We start from the raw sequence: 17980 nt of genomic DNA, 5'->3' as shown, positions 1-17980 counted from the left end.
CAGTTAAAACAGTGTAGTTAATTTAACATTAAAATCAACCAACCATATAGACACACACTTTATACTTTTAAAGATTATAGTTGATGCTTAATTGTACGAATTGTATTAATTATTTCCGTTTACGCTGTACCAACATTCAATTAATTCATCGACCTCGTAACTGTCGAAAGGCCTATGCCCTTCTCTGTCACTTCCAACAGTGGATGCGATACCGATCCAGATATTTTGTATGCAAATTCGATGTAGTTCTCTCAATATCCGTAGCGCTGATGTCGGAACATCGCGCCTAACAAAAACTCATTCTTGAGATTGGGATCGCTACTGGAAGTTACAGAGTCAGAACTCTAATGATTAAATGTTTATGAAGAATTTCTGAGAATATTTAAGACTGTCGCAACTTTTTAAAGGTTAAATCAAATTTAAATACAATTGATCAAAAAGTAATATACAATTGGGTCACTAATTAACTATAGACTATTGAGAAACCAAATTAATCATTGATGACCCATTTCCAATGAATTAATTCAAGTCACGCGCACTCGTATGAAGGTAAGAGTAAAATGTAAGCTTAAATTAACTAATGATTGGTATTCTGTAGAAATACAAAGAGTTTGGTATTCTACATTCGTCTTACAATTTATGGCATCTATACGCGTGTAGTTCGCTGGGAATTAACTGCCTCTTGCTGCAATGGTTATTATTCTAAACATAATACTATAAATATAACTAAACTTGGTAAAATAATTAATACTAAAGGATTTTGACTGGTTTTCTTATTTATTAGTAGTAAAAATTGGCAAAAATTTAAAGTACGTCGTAAGTTCATTGTAGAGCGCATTTCTAAAGAATAAATATTAAAAGTCTAATTTCAAGAAAATTTTACGAGCTATTTGACTGTCGATAAAATAGTTTTATTTCTATATAAACTTCATTCATTTCATGTTAACTATTTAAAAAGTCTTCACAAGAACTAAAAACCTAAATGAGTAAGAACACCGACTTGTTGGCAAATTTGATTGTTATCTAGCGGAATTAGTTAACATATTTTATTGTGGTTGGTTTCAATGGTTTTTGACAAGTAACCTGTGGTGTTGCCGCATTACTTTCATAAATAAAATGCACATTAATTAATGTACGTATTTATAGTCGCCCATACCGTCAATTGGTAGATAAATATATTTTGAAGAACGGCACTGCGAAGTCTATGATTAGTTGTGGACTGATTACTAGGGCAGATGGTATACATGGTGAACTAACAATCTTTAAGTCACTGTTTGCATATTTAAACAAATTGTTCCTAAGCTTTGTGCTGAAGTCGGGAAGTCGGTCATTTTATAAATAATAATATTAGCCTCATGGATCAACCTCAAATTGTGACTCTTTGATAATTTTAGGAGTATAACAAAACTAATTTAAAATGAGCATTTTTGTCTTATAAATCCAAATATTCGATTGGAATGACTTAGCCTTAGAAACTAAACATGCCTAAATTATATAAAGCCTTAAAATAAATGGCAACATTACTAAAATTATGATTATTGCACAAGATTCATTGACTATTCTTGCGCTTGCGTTTAGATTCAGTTCATTCAGTTGGTGTTATTTAGTTCAGAAATTGCATAACTTGGATGAATGTATTGCAAAGGGACTTTTGCTTGAGTCATTATTCTACAGATCGACACGGCCACTTCGGATTATTTGCAATGGATAGTGCAGACACAATGAATGTATTTTCTTAACCAAAAAATAAAAATATAACTAATGACTAAAGTGTAGTTGTTGAGACTAAGTAAGCAAAAAGTATGTCTGTGGGAGTTATTTTCGTAACTTTTAATTTGAACAAGCTTTGTGTTCGCCTGAGGCACGGGTGTTTGGGTAATTTTTATGAGAAAAATCAAATTGGAACATTCTTACTCCGCAGTATCTATGGTATAAATGGAATTTTAACATCTTAATTTCAGTACGGGTTTCTCGAACATATTACAGTTTTATTTTTGAGATTTATATACCAGGGCTACTCTGTAAAGCAAAAAAATTTATGCCACTATTAAACGTAATAATTATGACGTCATCTTAAGTCGAAAATCATTTTGATGTAGGTCTATTAGTCAATGTAGCAAACAAAGAATAACATGGACACAATATTGAAACCAGAATACTTTTTGGATTTACAGAGTAATCCTGCTGACAGATTTGCTTTACCCAATTACACACGTAATTTGTTTATTATTTAAACGAGAATTTACATACTTCAGTCCTCAGTTTCTAAGGGATAGTTAGGCGGTAAGGCACTAATGACTTCCTTTGATAACTCCTTGTATGCAATTTCCATGATATTCCTCACTTTTGTTATTAATTCCGGTACATCTTCCATTGTTAGACCTTTCGTAGGCACCGGTTCTAGGCATTGGATTATGGCGTGACCTAGAAATATAGTGTTTTTATGAAGTAATAAGCAAAAATTCTTTCTTAGTCTTGATTACAACGGAAAGTAGGAAAAAATCTTTAAGTATATTTAGTAATGAGATCATTAAATCTATACACAGAATTTTGTTTAAATTACAAGTAACAATGTACCGGCCTTTGAAGTGGGACCTTTTAATCAGATGTATAGTACTAAAATTGCCCTGTTAATAATAAATGGCCACTAAATATTCCTTTCATTATTTCATTAAAATATTTTTTGCGTCTTTTCCTCCCATACAGAAACTGTTTCGTCGAGAATCAAACCTTCAAGTTATACGCCGTGAACTCGATGTTACCCACATCAAGGGTTAGATTTAGTGTTATACTAACACTAAAACACAAAATCTAAGAATATTATTGCATGTGAGACATATGTTTAGTTGCACACTGGCTGAATTCACAAGAAGTGTATTATTTATAATTAGTTATAAAAAAGTTTAAGTTTTATGTTTAATTTATATTAGGGTTTTAGTTTTATTTTTATATTAATGAGTTTTCTTTTGTATTAGTATTAAGATACTGTAAAAAAATAGGAAATAAATAAGTATAACCCTTATTTGTTTATTTCTCATTGACCTAAGATACGGTTACGTAAAGAATTACTAACTATTAGTATTTGAAAAACAAAACATAAGCGCATTTAATTTGTTATTTAAACTTTTACCTTTGCTAAAAATATTTTTCTTTCTGTTAATAAAGTAGTATGGTGATATGACAACTGGAATGATTGGCACCTGAGCTGCAACTGCTATATTGAAACCGCCTTTTTTAAATGGCAGTAACTTCGTAAAATCCTTGTTCCGCGTTCCTTCGGGAAATATCCATATTTTTGTCTGAAATTAAAAAAAATACTTATATATATTTCGGTTATTTAGAAAGCCCACATATCATTCGTAATTACCACGATTTGTCGATGTTTCTATAGAAATAAATAGTCGAATGCAAAGTGCATTCTACTAGAATAACATACTAAGTGTAGAAATTACGTATCTTACTCTGGCAATAGAACTTGGCTGTTCAGTCAATGGGCACTAGTCATTTATATAATTATCACGATTTGATACATCATATGTACGGCGTTTGTCAAGCGTTACAATGCGTGTACGCTGGTGTTCCTAGTTTTATTTTCCGGCGAAACGTAACTGTTTCCGCTTGAAAGATATATAATATTTTTCTAATGAACCGAGTTAGTGATTTAACTTAGTAGAACCAGGTGACTCTCTTCTCACCTCTACCTATTGGTATCGGCGTGCTACTCTAATTCCTGAAGTCGTAGGTTCTATCCCCGGCTGTGCAACAATGGACTTTCTGTATATGTGTGTATCTAACAATGAAGGTAAACATTGTCAGGAAACTGGCATGCCTCAAACTCAAAAATATACGACATATGCCAGACAATACTGATTACTACTTGGGGGCCATCCATAAAGTACGTCACACGTTAATGGGGAGGGAGGGTATCACCAAAGTGTGACATCGTGTGACAAGGGGCATGGGGGGTCAATACTTTTGTGACGTCACATGTGAAAATTTAAAATACTAAAACGCAAAGTTTGGATGTGAATTAAACATTTAGCATTCTCGCTATGCGATAATCTCTCATGCAACGTCATTTAACTTCTAGAGCGGCGTTGTAATGCAAGTGAGACACTCAAATTCACGAGAATTTTGAATGGTAAGGATTTAAAGATAAATTTAAAAAATGTGTGACGTCACATCAAGAGAGGGGGTTATAAAAATGTGACAACCTGTGACAAGGACGGGGGGAGGGGTCCAAAAGTCCTAAAATTCGTGTGACGTACTTTATGGATGGCCCCTTGTCTATGAAACAAAAATGATCAAATAAACGGATGCAGTCTTAGGCCAAGAACCCATACAGAGTAGTAGGCGCCACTGGATTAATATTATTACATAGTCGGGGAGCAAACCTGCAACTACAGTTAAAAATCATCCATAAACAAGGTTAGCGCTGCTCGTAAATATTTAATCACATTATTTATATTATTGCTGATATAGCTAAATATTAGTTCGTAATTTTAAATTTAAATTGCCAAACATTCTATATCTTATTTCGTTTGCTATTGATGCAAATCTTTGTTTGAATAATATATGTATTCGGTATATTCACTGTATTGATTGTTACTTTATACCGTCAGTTCAAGGTGAGGTTACCTGCATTGGGTTTATTACTAATAAAAGGGCAATTACGTTGTATTTATATTTAACAATTTCAGTATTAGCAAGAAAACAACCAGATTTATAACCCATACCATAAAGTTAATTATGAAACTAATTCAGACAAATTGTTTATTTATAATTGTTGTCAATAAATAGAAAATATTGTTTCAGGAAATATTTTTCGATTAATTATTAATTATTTATTTTTAATTATAAAATGGTTTCAACTCGAGTCTAGTGCCTATAATGTAGTCTAGTGTATATAATGCCCTTAGCAACTATAGTGGTATAGTTATCGTAAGAAAATAGTACAGATAAAATTTTGTATGCCATATGCACATAATTTGCAGTTTGAATAGAATTTGTGAAGCTTTCAAAAACTGAGATTCGCCTTGACGTATACAAATACTTGACGAAACTCGTAAATGATTGCCACAGATCAAATGATTAATTTGGGTCAAATCAAAGTTTATTGTCTAATTAGAGAGTAGGTGTGTGAACTGTCCTTAAATAAGATGGTCTAATTCTTATACATTACCTAATTTATGTCTGAGCTAAGTGTGGGTAGCTAGAAGTAATGTCATAAATTTAAATAAAAATAAATGTATCTAATATGTAATAAGGACAGGAACTTTAGTTGATTTCATATTTGTCCAGTATGAATTGTTTCACTTTAATAATTTTATATAAATTTTTGTATAGTAAGATACTTTAAACAACATTTGAATGAATGTTAGATATACGAAAAATATGGCACAAGGCGCCCCACGCTTTTTCACAATACCAGTATTTTTTGTTCATTACTATGTTCAGCCTAAATTAGGAATTATTTTTCACTTTTTAGTTTAATGTGCTTTAAAAGCGTGTTTTTTAGTTTTTTTAAACTATTATTTATTTTTTAGTTGATTTTTTTAAATTCTTTTTCTTCGGATTATTGCATTGTCAGCGATCTTTGACAGGTGCGCAAAGTTTAAATTAAATCTGTCCGTTAAAAGTGGGTCAAAGTCGAGTCCGAAGGAGTCGGTTACATACATACATACAGGCAATGCTAATATAAAGTGTGTAAAAATGATGAATATTTATCATATACTCTACTTTGCCTACTTGAATTAGGAAAAAAAATTATGTTGTTCTATATGAATATGCAATTAAAATTATTTGATAGTTTAAAATTTGAAGCATGCAGCAGAATGTTTTTATTTTGAGAAATGATGAATTAGTTAGGTTTTTGTTACGTATCTGTGATAGTTTCAATTCAACATTTATTTATTCACTCTAGAATTGGTTTAAAATTATCAGAAAAACAGATTCCAATTCTTCTATTAGATCTTATTTCTTAGCAAATGAGGATTTAGAAAGTACCTTATTTTTTATCATCACATCTGACGTAATCTTAAGTTGTTTGTACGCATCCTTGGTGCTATTCCTGTCAATAAATACAACTCCAGCTAAATATGCAGCAAGACCGAAGGGCCAGATATAAAAGAGTTCTTTTCTTGCAATTGCTGCAACTTTTACTGCTACATGCCATACATTAAACAAGCCTGAAATAAACAGTAAATAAAAACTCTTGTTAAAGTGATTTTTTTTAAATGTTTAGTATTCGAGCTTTATTTGATAAAAGGAAATAATGTTCATGTAAGCAAGAACAAATGAATAAATTTGAATTTAAGTAATAGTAGCAAACATGAAAATAAACAGCATACTATGGATTCATTCATTCATTCATTTTTAAGTCACTTCATAACATATAACATAAACAATAAATAAAATAGTTTAATGTAACAAATATCTCAGTCAGAATATAAAGTTATAAAATTAAAAGAATTTATTAATCATACCTAAAATGTCTAGAGAAGATTGGTGATTTGATATGATAACTGCTCCCCTATCTTCAGCCAATATCCTACCATTCCTTAAATGCCATTTGACCTCAATTAATTTGGTTACATGCTTAACGATTTGGGCTCCACATCTGTAATAATTTTAATTTAACATTTTTTATAATAAGAATAGGTTATTAAGTTATTTGCCTTATTAAAAAGGAATTATACTTGGAATTAAAATAAAAAGAACTAGAAAATGTTTAAGTGGAATTATTATTAAGTGCAATTAGGAAAAATTATGAGCAAAACTTAAATATTTTTGTATATATTTTACCATGCCCAAGTTAGGAATTGTGGGACTTTATGCATACTGCTTTGTTTTAAATAAATTAAAAAAGGAAAATATTAGTGTTTAAAGCAAGTATAAATCTTTAAAATTTTGATGGAGCAATATTACAACAAGTACACAAGTAAACCTTTGTAAGGCAATCAATTGATTGTTACTACTTAAGAAATTTATTGCTTAATAAGGTAAATGACTGAACAAGCATTATAGTAGCAGGGAAATATAACAAGTTGTATAATATACTCACAGTGAGTTCTTCACGTTTTTTGGTCGAAATACAAAAAAAGGTAAGGTAAATAATGCCACGAAGGAAGTCCAAATGTAAAATACGAGAAACTTCGATTGAAACTTAATATTATTTGGCGTTTCCGAAAATAGTTGCTTGAGTATATAAGTAGCAAGCATTATAACAAATGCGTAAATTATTTTGTCCCACATGTTTTATTCAAATATTTTCATGAAACCCTTGAAGTGTAGCAGAATTACAAAGAACGGAAAACCGTTGGGTTGTCAATTATTATGAAATAAAATATTATGTACAATATTATTAAGATAATATGTATCACAGCTTGAAGACTTTTGTATCTCAAGACAGTATAATAATTATTAAAGATTTTAATAATGTTTAAAATAATATTTGTGGTACACAGAATTTAGTTTATTACAATTATTTACAGATTTTTATAAACACATTAATGCACAAAATTTTTCGTTACTACTTTATTAGAAACGAAATTCACTTATAACTAACTAGTATTTAGATAAAATAATATTATTTATACCGGCAGCGCCCGGCGCGAACCATAAGCAATAAGCTTTAGTAAAAACTAAAAACAATAAACATTAAACAGATTAAAGAATTGATATATATTTTTCACTTGACAATTAACATTTGATTTACTCATATCGATATTGTGTGGCATTTTGGTTTATTTTATGTTGATAACTGACAGATGACATTTGAGAACTTACATTCAATGGTGATAGATGCTGAAACCGAAATATATTTATTTTTGATGTATGATCCGTTACGTTCATACCAGATAGAGACATATATATATATGATAAGATGGAAAAAATTTATACAAACAATTTATTCGTGGCTAAAACGTATCACCGTGCAAGAATACAACAATCTCTATGATTGTCACAGAGCCTACGGGAATGGATACAGAGTATGTTCCTATTTTATTTAGAAGTTTACGGTAAGCTTAAATTAAATATTGTTAATATTTACCTTCTAAATTCTACAATAGTTTGTTTCTAACTTACTACAAACAGCTAACTGTAATATCGTATTTTTGTTGATGTCTATGGCATATTAAATAATATACAAACATAATAATAATAGCTATAATATCATTAGCCTACTAGTGTATGTGTATAGTCATGTGGTAGAGCACTAAAAACTTCATTACTGAGATCCTTGTAAGTCTTTTCCATTATTTCATGGACCCTTTCCGTTAAAGTTGACACATCATTCATCGTCATTCCTTTCGTTGATATGGGTTCAAGGCATTGAATAATAACGTGACCTGAAATGAAACGAAAGGCGTCACAGCAAATATATTATGCATCCAATTAGTACCTGTAAAAAAGTAACATGAAAAAAATACTTTTCGGGGATGCAACCTTCAGTGTTTACTACTAGCCTCGACAGTTAATCATTTATTAAGTAGTTCCAGCTCAACGTATAAAATGATTTTATGCTTTTTACCTGAGCATCAAATTAATCTTACCTCTATTAAATATATATTTCTTTCTATTTATGAAGTAGTATGGAGAAAATACAACAGGTATGACAGGTTTTTGTGAAGCGATCGCCATCGCAAATGCACCCTTTTTGAAGGGTAAAAGTTTTGTGTAATCTTTGTTCCGGGTTCCTTCTGGGAACAGCCATATTTTTATCTAAAACAGAAAACGTTTCTATGGAAATATTGTTATGATTTAAATACTCGTTAGAATAAAAAAATGTATCTACGTAAATAAATAATGTAAAATCTCATTTTTAGCCTCCAACATAATAAGAGAAGAAGTATAAGCTTGATGTGTAAACAAATTCTTAAAAAAGAAAAAAATCTTGATTTATTCAGAATGTTTTAATAACCTACCTTCTTGTTCATTGCTTCTGCTGTAACTTCTAATTGTTTATATGCCCCCTTTGAATTTTTCCTATCTATAAATACAACACCTCCGAGGTAAGCTGCTAAACCAAATGGCCATACGTAGAAGATTTCTTTTTTTGCGATGGCCGTTAATTTATCTGCTATATGCCAGATGTTAAAAAGCCCTGAAATGAGTAAATAAATTCAAACTATATTAAACGCTTGTAAACACACGCATAAAAGTGCTCGGTCCCTTGAAATTCGTTATAAAGAGTATACACTGTATTTGATTTAAAAAAATCACTAGGCAATCCCCGAGAAATGTTTCTTGTAGTGCTAAGAAGGTAGAACTAACCCATCTATACCAGACACCCAGAATTTACTCTTGATTAAACACCGTAGAGAAAACATACACCGTAGAAAAGTCATGATAATTGCTAATATATTTTGTTCTCGATAAGATGGAGGAACGTAATAAAGGTAAACCAACCTAATATGTCTAGAGATGATTGATGGTTCGAGACAATGATGGCTCCTCGATCTTCTGATAAAATATCTTCTCTCCGTAGCTCCCATTTCAGGCCGTACACCTTTGATATATGTTTAAGCAGGCCAGCTCCCAACCTATAATTAAGTAGAATAAGACCATATGTTTTTATATTTACGAAAAAGTTTGTAATCAATTGAATAATATTGCTAATAAGATTTTAAATAGCTTGTTTAACCATCCCGTAATCTTTGCGTTCGTGCTGAACGCGCTAAGTTGAGATTTAGCGCTAAGTATGTCTCCCATATGTCGAAAGCAAACGGATTTGCACGTTTTTACTGTGAATGTGAACTGTGCTTGTATGTTAGATATACAATGGTGTATATAGTTCGTGAATTTTTCATATAATTTACACAAAACTGTTAGGCTAACTGACAAAATAAAAATAATATGCATTTGTTTCACTGATTTTTATGAACACGTAGATAGGCAAACAGTTTTCTGTGCTTTTCAATTCAAAACAGTTGATGATTATGGTCTTGTAATGAAAAAATAAATATAATCAAATTACATTTTAATAAATGTAGGAATAATTGCTGCTAAATTAAATTAAAAGCTAGCATTTAAATCAAATTCAAGTCGAATTTATATAAAAACACCCGTCTAGTTTTTTAGTTTATTGTAATATAATATTTAGTAGTATAATAAAATAGTCAATAAGAGAGACATTAAAGTAATAACAAAGGAAATCGGTGTTTAATAATTAGTAATTGTTATTAAAAAAGCGAATTTTATTACCATACACATTGAATGTAACTTCAATCGAAAAGTATACTCAAATTAGATTGGAGTCCAACGAAGCAAGAAAGTTTCCTCACTCTAAAAAATTATCTAGATACCTTTTAATGTTTGTATATACCTACTGCACATTGATAATGTGAACTAACATAATTATTAAAACAGTTTTATGATTCGTTTATTACAGAAAAATAAGTTAAAAATATTATTTTAATTTTAGCTTGTTCAAAATTATCTACGATGTCGATGAACTATCTGGGAAGTGCGCTGTTCAGTTTTTTATCAAAATCGTCCACGATAAAATAATTCTGATGAAAGACTGATAAACGCCTACGCCTAAAATTATTAGGTACTTGATATATCTAAAAAAAGATGATCTTATTTACTATTTTGAAATATTACGTCGATTTTCATTGTAAAGAAAAGTTATGGGGATAATATTAAACTTTTTATCTAACTAGAAATGTCTTGTAAGACGTGGTATATATATAAATAAAAATTTATTAATTAAACCTTATTTTATAGTTATTTTTACAGACGTTGGACACCACAATAGGACATTCCTGCGTTGTGAGTGACCAGACTCTTCCAAGAGCAATAAAAGAAAATAAACTTAGTACAAAATAATACAGTATTAGAGAAATGGAAAGTGAATCTAAAATTTAGATAAATTTGAGTGGTGTAATATTAATGAGTGTGTGCGAGTGTGTGCGTAAACGATTAAAAGATAATATGGAAATGGCTCCCGTGAACACAAGTATAGTTACGTTATATACTTTATCAATAGATAAATCTATGTTAAATTTTAAAAAATCCGAAAGACATTGCTTAAACTTACTTTGCATTTTTAACATTTTTTGGATCCAGAAGAAAGTATGGCCAAATAAAAGCAGCCAAAAGACTTCCGGCGAAGTAAAATATAAAAAACTTAAAATGAAATTGAATTTTATTCGGCTCACTTTGCACTATTTTCTTAACTAAATAAATAAAGACTACAAAAATTAAAACCCACAGACTATGCCACATCTTTTATCGGAAGAGGAGACGTTAAATTAATGACGTAATTTATTTAATTTTATTAATGACACGGTGGCTACAGTCCATGCTGAAACTTTACTGACCGTAGGCATAGATTCTATTATCCAATCTCTTGTTATTATGATTAAATAGCGATCCGCAATCAAATCATAGAAACGAATCAAAAATAGGCCAATCAAATTTAATAGAGTTTCGCATTTAACACCTGGTCATTCGGTGAAAAACATGGTGAGAAAACCGTCATGCCCTGATCCAAAATATCGACGGCGTGTGGCAGGCACAAAGCCTTAGCACCTACTTGCCTACTAGAAAAAAAAAAAACAAATCATCACGAAACAGATACAGAAATCTAAGGCACTTTAAAAGGTTGTTGTGCCACTCGTTCGTTCCATACTTTTATGTAATTTCAACCATGTTATCTCATTGTATATCTCACAATAGACCTTTACATCCTTTCACCTTTAAATTTTTACGTACTACAATTACAAATATGTAATAAATTTTAATTATCGTATAAGTGCAGAAAAATAGAATTACCATGTATTTCTAAAAATTTTATTCAATCTCAAAGCACTGCACAGAGTTGGATAGAATCCAAACCTGAATTTTAATCCTCGTTAGGAACATTGTAAATAACTTATATTATTTCAAAAATAAAAAATATTGCCGCAGGTGCGTTGTCGCAGTGCTATGCTGCTTTCAACCTGTATAATATAATAGTATTGGTATAATATGATTGCGTGTTTTATTTGTTAAAATTAAACCTGCTGCGTAAACTATAAATTGTAAGTATAGAATAAAACAGCGCCAATATTTCATATTTTGTATTCTATTTTACTCCAAATAAGAGAACTAGTATCTTCCGGGGCGGGTAGTCATAACAGACACATCGTGTCCTCATAACATAATTAATTAAATATAGTTAAAAGTAGAAATATATCATAAATAGCAATAATAAGGCAATATTAGTGAAGTGTCCATCTCTGGAAGTGATAGGTGCTTTGTGGAGTACGGAATATATACAAATAGTTCGACTTTTCAAAACTGATTTTGTGTTGGTGACTATAAATTGTGAACTAAAAAAAAAAAAAACTTTGTGTAAGTGAACTGAGATCCCAGATTTACAGTTTTTTCTGTCTAATACGTGTTTATTTTGGATCAATGACCGTTATTGTGAGTTGCTTAAATATAAAGTATAAGTACTGAAACGTACATTACTGTGAAGAGCATTTATTGCAGTGCAATTTTTACTGAGACACTTTTAAAGAGAGCATTTATTGTTGTGCAATTACGGAAACATATTTAATAATAATATAAAGTAACTAATCTAACTAATTGTCAATAGAGGGCAGTGTCCGCAAGATTAATGTAATAAATATTACATAGAAAAAAAAAAAAAAAATTTCAACCGGTGATACCAACTACCAACCAGTGCTGCTAACTTAGTGTTGCCAACTAAAAATCGATTTTACACACACGTACTAACGCTAACTCACAGCCATGGAGAAACAGCTGGCACGTCTACTAGAAAAAATAATGGAAATTGACGAGAAGCTGAATAAAAACAAAAAGGATACTAGGGACGAATTTCGTGAGCAAACAACTGCCCTTACCAAAAGCCTTACCCAAAGTATGGCGTCGACAATAGAAGAAAAACTGAAACCGTTGGTAGAAGAGAATAAAATACTTAAAAACGACGTGGCAATTATGAAGAATAAGGTGCAAAATCTGGAGAGAGAAGTCAGAAAAAATAATTTAATCCTCCACGGAGTAGAGGAAAACGAAAGCAATAATGCAGAACTCCTACAACTGGTCCTGAAGGTCCTTAACGAGGTGGGTAAAGATTGCGAGTTGGACAACTTTGATAAATGGGAAATAAGTGAAGCTCGTAGACTTGGCTCTAAAGTCGACCAGAAACGCAGGCCTATTCTCATAAAGTTTACTCTAGCATGGAGAAAAATAGAAATCTTAAAAAACAACAAAAGATTCCCTGCAAACATATACGTGTCTGAAGACTACCCCAAAGAAGTACTGCAGAAGAGAAAAGAATTAAAGTCCCTACAACAAGAAGAAAGAAAGAAAGGAAATCTGGCTCTCATCCGATATGATCGGCTCATAATAAAGGAAACAAACTCAACCAAGGCAACTGAGAAAAGGAAGCGCTCACCATCTAAAACACCAACGCAATCTGACTGCTATGAAGGTACAAGGCAGACGGAGCCAAAGAAAATGATTGTAACCAATGCATTTGAAAAAATGATACGCCACAGAACAAATTCTATTTCAGAAACATCTAACCAATAACAATTAGTACACAGCGGTCCCCGGAATCAAAACAAAAATAAAACCAAAGAACAAATACAAACAACCAACAAAATATACCTTTCCCCAAGCCGGACAGCGGTCTCCGTGGGGAAGCGCGACCGCAGCCCTCCAGCTGACCCTCGAGAGGGATCTCTGAAAATCACATTGGAGCAAACGAACCGGCCAAAACACAACCTACCAAATCCAAACCCACCAAAGCCCAACCTACTAAAGTCTAAGCAACGAAGTCAAATAAACACCAATATTTATATCGGCACGCTCAACGTACTAACACTAAGAACATGCGATCGACTTATGGAACTGGAAGAGGCGCTCAAGAACATTAAATGGAACATTCTAGGCCTTAGCGAAGTCAGAAGACTAGGAACAGAAATCACTGAACATGACGACTACATTCTATATTCTATTGGAGAGACAAAAGGACACTACGGAGTAGGCTTCATGGTCAGAAAGGAACTCAAGAACAGCATACTAGAATTCACAGGCATCTCAGAAAGAATAGCAATCCTAAAAATAAAGATAACAGGCTACAGAGAACACTGGACCTTGATACAAGTGTATGCACCAACAGAACAAGCAGAAGAAGCCACAAAAGACTCATTCTATCATCAACTATCCAAAACAATAGATGTAACAGAAAAAAACTTAATAATTATGGGAGACTTCAATGGGAAAATTGGCAAGCAAAGATCAGGAGAAGAAAATATCATCGGCGAATACACCATAGGAAAGAGAAATAATAACGGAGAACGACTAGTAAATCTGAGTCACGAAAACAACCTGGCTATCCTCAACACATTCTTTAAGAAAAAACCTAGCAAAAAATGGACCTGGAAGTCACCAGACGGTAGCTACCATAACGAAATCGATTTCATAACAAGCAATCAACCCAAAGCTTTCAAAGACGTAAAGGTAATCAACCAGTTCAACTTCTACACCAACCACCGAATGGTCAGAGCAACCTTACACTCCAAAAACCAGGTTAAATCTAGGCAACGCTACAAACGAGTGCTACCTTCTGAGGAATACACCCTTACTACCAAATTAGACGCAAACCATCTGCTAGAATCGCCGAACGCAATGCAGGAAAGATACAATAAAGAAATAAACAGAATGTATCAAGCTAAAAAACCAAAACAACAGACGAAGGAAATATTAAGCACACAGACCAAACAACTAATTTCGGAAAGAAAAGAATTATTCAAGAACAAAAAGGATAAAGACATATTAAAAGAAATAACAAGGATCAGCAAAGAAATTAACAAGAGTATAAAAAAGGATAAAGCAAAAAAAAAACAATGGACTGCATAATAAATCATATTACTAAAACAGGAGGAATAAGGAAAGCCCTAAAAGAACTACAACCACCTAAACAATGGGTACCAAGACTCAAAAAACAGGACAAAAACTTAGTTACAAATAGAAAAACAATACTAGATACTGCAACATCCTTCTTTAAAGAACTGTACTCATGTAACAACAATTCCGAAACATATGCCAACCCTGACCCAGAACACGAAGAACCTATCCCACCTGTTTTAGAAAGGGAAGTCGAATATGCAATCCTGACACAGAAAAATGAAAAATCCCCTGGCCCCGACAACATAACAAATGAGACAATCAAAATTGCACTTCCGGACACACTAACAACATTAACAAACCTATTCAATGAAATATTAGATACTGAATACATACCTACACAATGGACACAAAGCACAATAATCCTAATCCACAAGAAAGGAGACAAAGAAGACCTTAGCAACTATCGTCCTATCAGTCTTATGTCCAACGTGTATAAAGTCTTTGCAAAAATCATTCTCAACCGAATCACCAAACAACTTGACGAACAACAACCTATCGAGCAAGCCGGATTTCGGTCTGGATTCTCCACAATAGACCACATGCACACCTTGAAGCAAATTGTCGAAAAGTGCCAGGAATATGGATATCCCCTGTATCTGGCTTTTGTCGACTACAGCAAAGCTTTCGACTCTTTGGAGCACCCATGCATTTGGAGAGCGCTAAAAAACCAAGGCATTGAAGGGAAATACATTAGACTCATCGGAAATGTCTACAGCCAGTGCTCGGCCAGGGTGAAGCTGGAGATGCTGGGAGAATCATTCCCACTCAAAAAAGGAGTCAGACAGGGAGACCCTCTTTCGCCTAAGCTCTTTACTAGTGTGTTGGAAGAAGTCTTCAGAAACCTACACTGGGAAGATTGCGGTATAAACATAGATGGAGAAAGGATCAACCATTTGAGATTTGCAGATGACATTGTGCTCATAACTGACAACCCGGGAACACTACAAACTATGATCGAAGAACTGGCAACCAAAAGCAAAGAAGTGGGTTTAACAATGAACAAATCAAAAACAAAAGCCATGACAAACAGAACACCAGATACTATTATCCTAGAGAACGAAAACCTAGAATATGTGACAACCTACATATACTTGGGACAACTCATCTCCATGACAGAACAAGCCCATCAGGAAATAGAGAGAAGAACCTCAAATGCCTGGAAAAGATTCTGGTCATTAAAACACATCCTAAAGAATAAAGATTACCCACTTAGGATCAAAAGGAGCATCTTCAACACCTGTATCTTACCTATCCTAACGTACGGCTGCGAAACTTGGACCACTAAGCAAGTCACAAGTCAAAAGCTTGTGACTTGCCAGAGAAGTATGGAAAGGAGCATACTAGGGTACACACGGAATGATAGGAAAAGAGCTGTAGATCTCCGAAGGATCACCAACTGGGAAGATGCAATGACCAGAGCCAAAAGGCTTAAATGGAGATGGACAGGACACCTGCTCAGAGGCCAGAGAGCAAAATGGTCGAAAAAAGTCACCCAATGGACACCTCGCTACAACACCAAGCGAAAGAGAGGAAGACCATGTGCCCGGTGGGCTGACGACTTTAAAAAAGCCACTGGTCCTCTGTGGCAAAGACTTGCCAGGGATAGGAAGGAATGGAAACAGTTGGAGGAGGCCTTTGTGCCACAAAGGCAAGCTATACAAGAGGACAGCTGTGCTTGTTAAACTTTTTTTTTCTTTTTTTATATACATTTATATTTTGTTCTCTTGTATTAGTTAAAAATAAAGGCTTTGAATCTTGAATCTTGAAGAGAACTAGTGCTCGCACAGAGTTTTGCGGTTAGACCTAAGGAGGCGCTACAACCTCGGCTTGAATCTCAGTTGAGGTTGGCTGAAAATGCTAGACGGGTTTTACGCACTGATGATAGCAAAAGCTATTCAGCCTTGGCGATGTAAGTTGGGCGTATGACAGATGTATACGATATAACTGCAAGAAATTATATAAAAAGCGATTATATGAGGAAGTATTCTTGCTTTTTACGAATGTACGGGACCATTCCATATTGTTAACAAATAGTTGTTCGCTTCTCTAGGCTATGTAAGCTCGTGTAGATAAATTGTTACAATACTATTTGACGATAAAGACCAATAAATATTTTTTGTTATCAAGGTATGATAATCTCAGCGAGTAATTTGGTGTCCTTGTGCGATAATATACTAAGAAATATAGAAGTTTTATGCCATAGTTCCTAAAAATACTTTCATATTATTTTTGTATAGTTTTTGTTTTGTTATAAGTTAATATTAAGAGAAGCGTCTAGCTATTTGTCCGGAGATGAAATTAAAGAGATAGCGGGGAAATATTGGAAAATAGTAGCGAAGATTAGAGACAATTTGAAGAATTTAAGGAGGCCTGTCGGAGGTCGTGTACTAATATTAAATATAATTACATAAAATTAATGAAACTTATTAAAGTACTCGAATACAGGCTATTTTTATTATATAGAGGATGTTAGGAGAGTTAATAGATAAGCCACTGTAGGCACGTCTTAGTGTCATGGTGCTATTATTATGTCCGTGTGATAAAAATTACTATTATCATAATTTACGTCAAATATGAACATACGAATTAAGTTACAATAAATAGCGATTCAAGTTTCAGAATATTTGTTAATTTTGAGATACTTTTTTGTATTATTATATATGTCTTATTGTTGGATCGTTGTTTCAATTTAATGTGTCTATTTGATGTCTTAAACGCATTCAAATATAATATGGTTAAAATAGAAATAAATTTATTTAACTTTATATAAATAAATGAATGTATAAATTTATTTAAACAATATTATAATTTAAACAATTATAATATGGTTAAAATAGATAAAATTTACAAAATGGCAGTTTTTCTATTCCCTAAGTATAAGCACACACGCACATACACACATAGACGAACGCATATTCCATATTCAAATGCGCAAGAATTTAAATGTTTTAATATGTTCATTTTATTAGTAAATCAAGTAAAAATCTATTTCTTCCTGAAAGCAACATCTAATCTTCGATTTATTGAAAATTGCAATTAATAGAGACTA

The 17980-nt window shown here is 32.5% G+C and overlaps 1 protein-coding gene across 1 annotated transcript; it reads right to left on the bottom strand.

Annotated features, from left to right (window-relative positions):
- Positions 1–1340: 1340 nt before the first annotated feature.
- On the bottom strand, positions 1341–11296 carry LOC125056293. Its single transcript, XM_047659322.1, has 11 exons — positions 11045–11296; positions 9412–9545; positions 8928–9106; positions 8556–8724; positions 8181–8351; positions 7064–7256; positions 6486–6619; positions 6007–6188; positions 3131–3299; positions 2251–2424; positions 1341–1970 (listed from the first exon to the last, which is right to left on the bottom strand). Exons 1-10 carry the CDS (start codon positions 11230–11232, stop codon positions 2252–2254), a joined length of 1692 nt encoding a protein of 563 aa, XP_047515278.1. The 5' UTR covers positions 11233–11296; the 3' UTR covers positions 1341–1970; position 2251.
- Between the last annotated feature and the right edge of the window lie 6684 nt (positions 11297–17980).

The sequence above is a fragment of the Pieris napi genome, chromosome 14, assembly GCF_905475465.1.
Source record: "Pieris napi chromosome 14, ilPieNapi1.2, whole genome shotgun sequence".
NCBI classification, from domain to species: domain Eukaryota; kingdom Metazoa; phylum Arthropoda; class Insecta; order Lepidoptera; family Pieridae; genus Pieris; species Pieris napi.
This window is presented reverse-complemented; position numbering and strand designations above follow the sequence as displayed.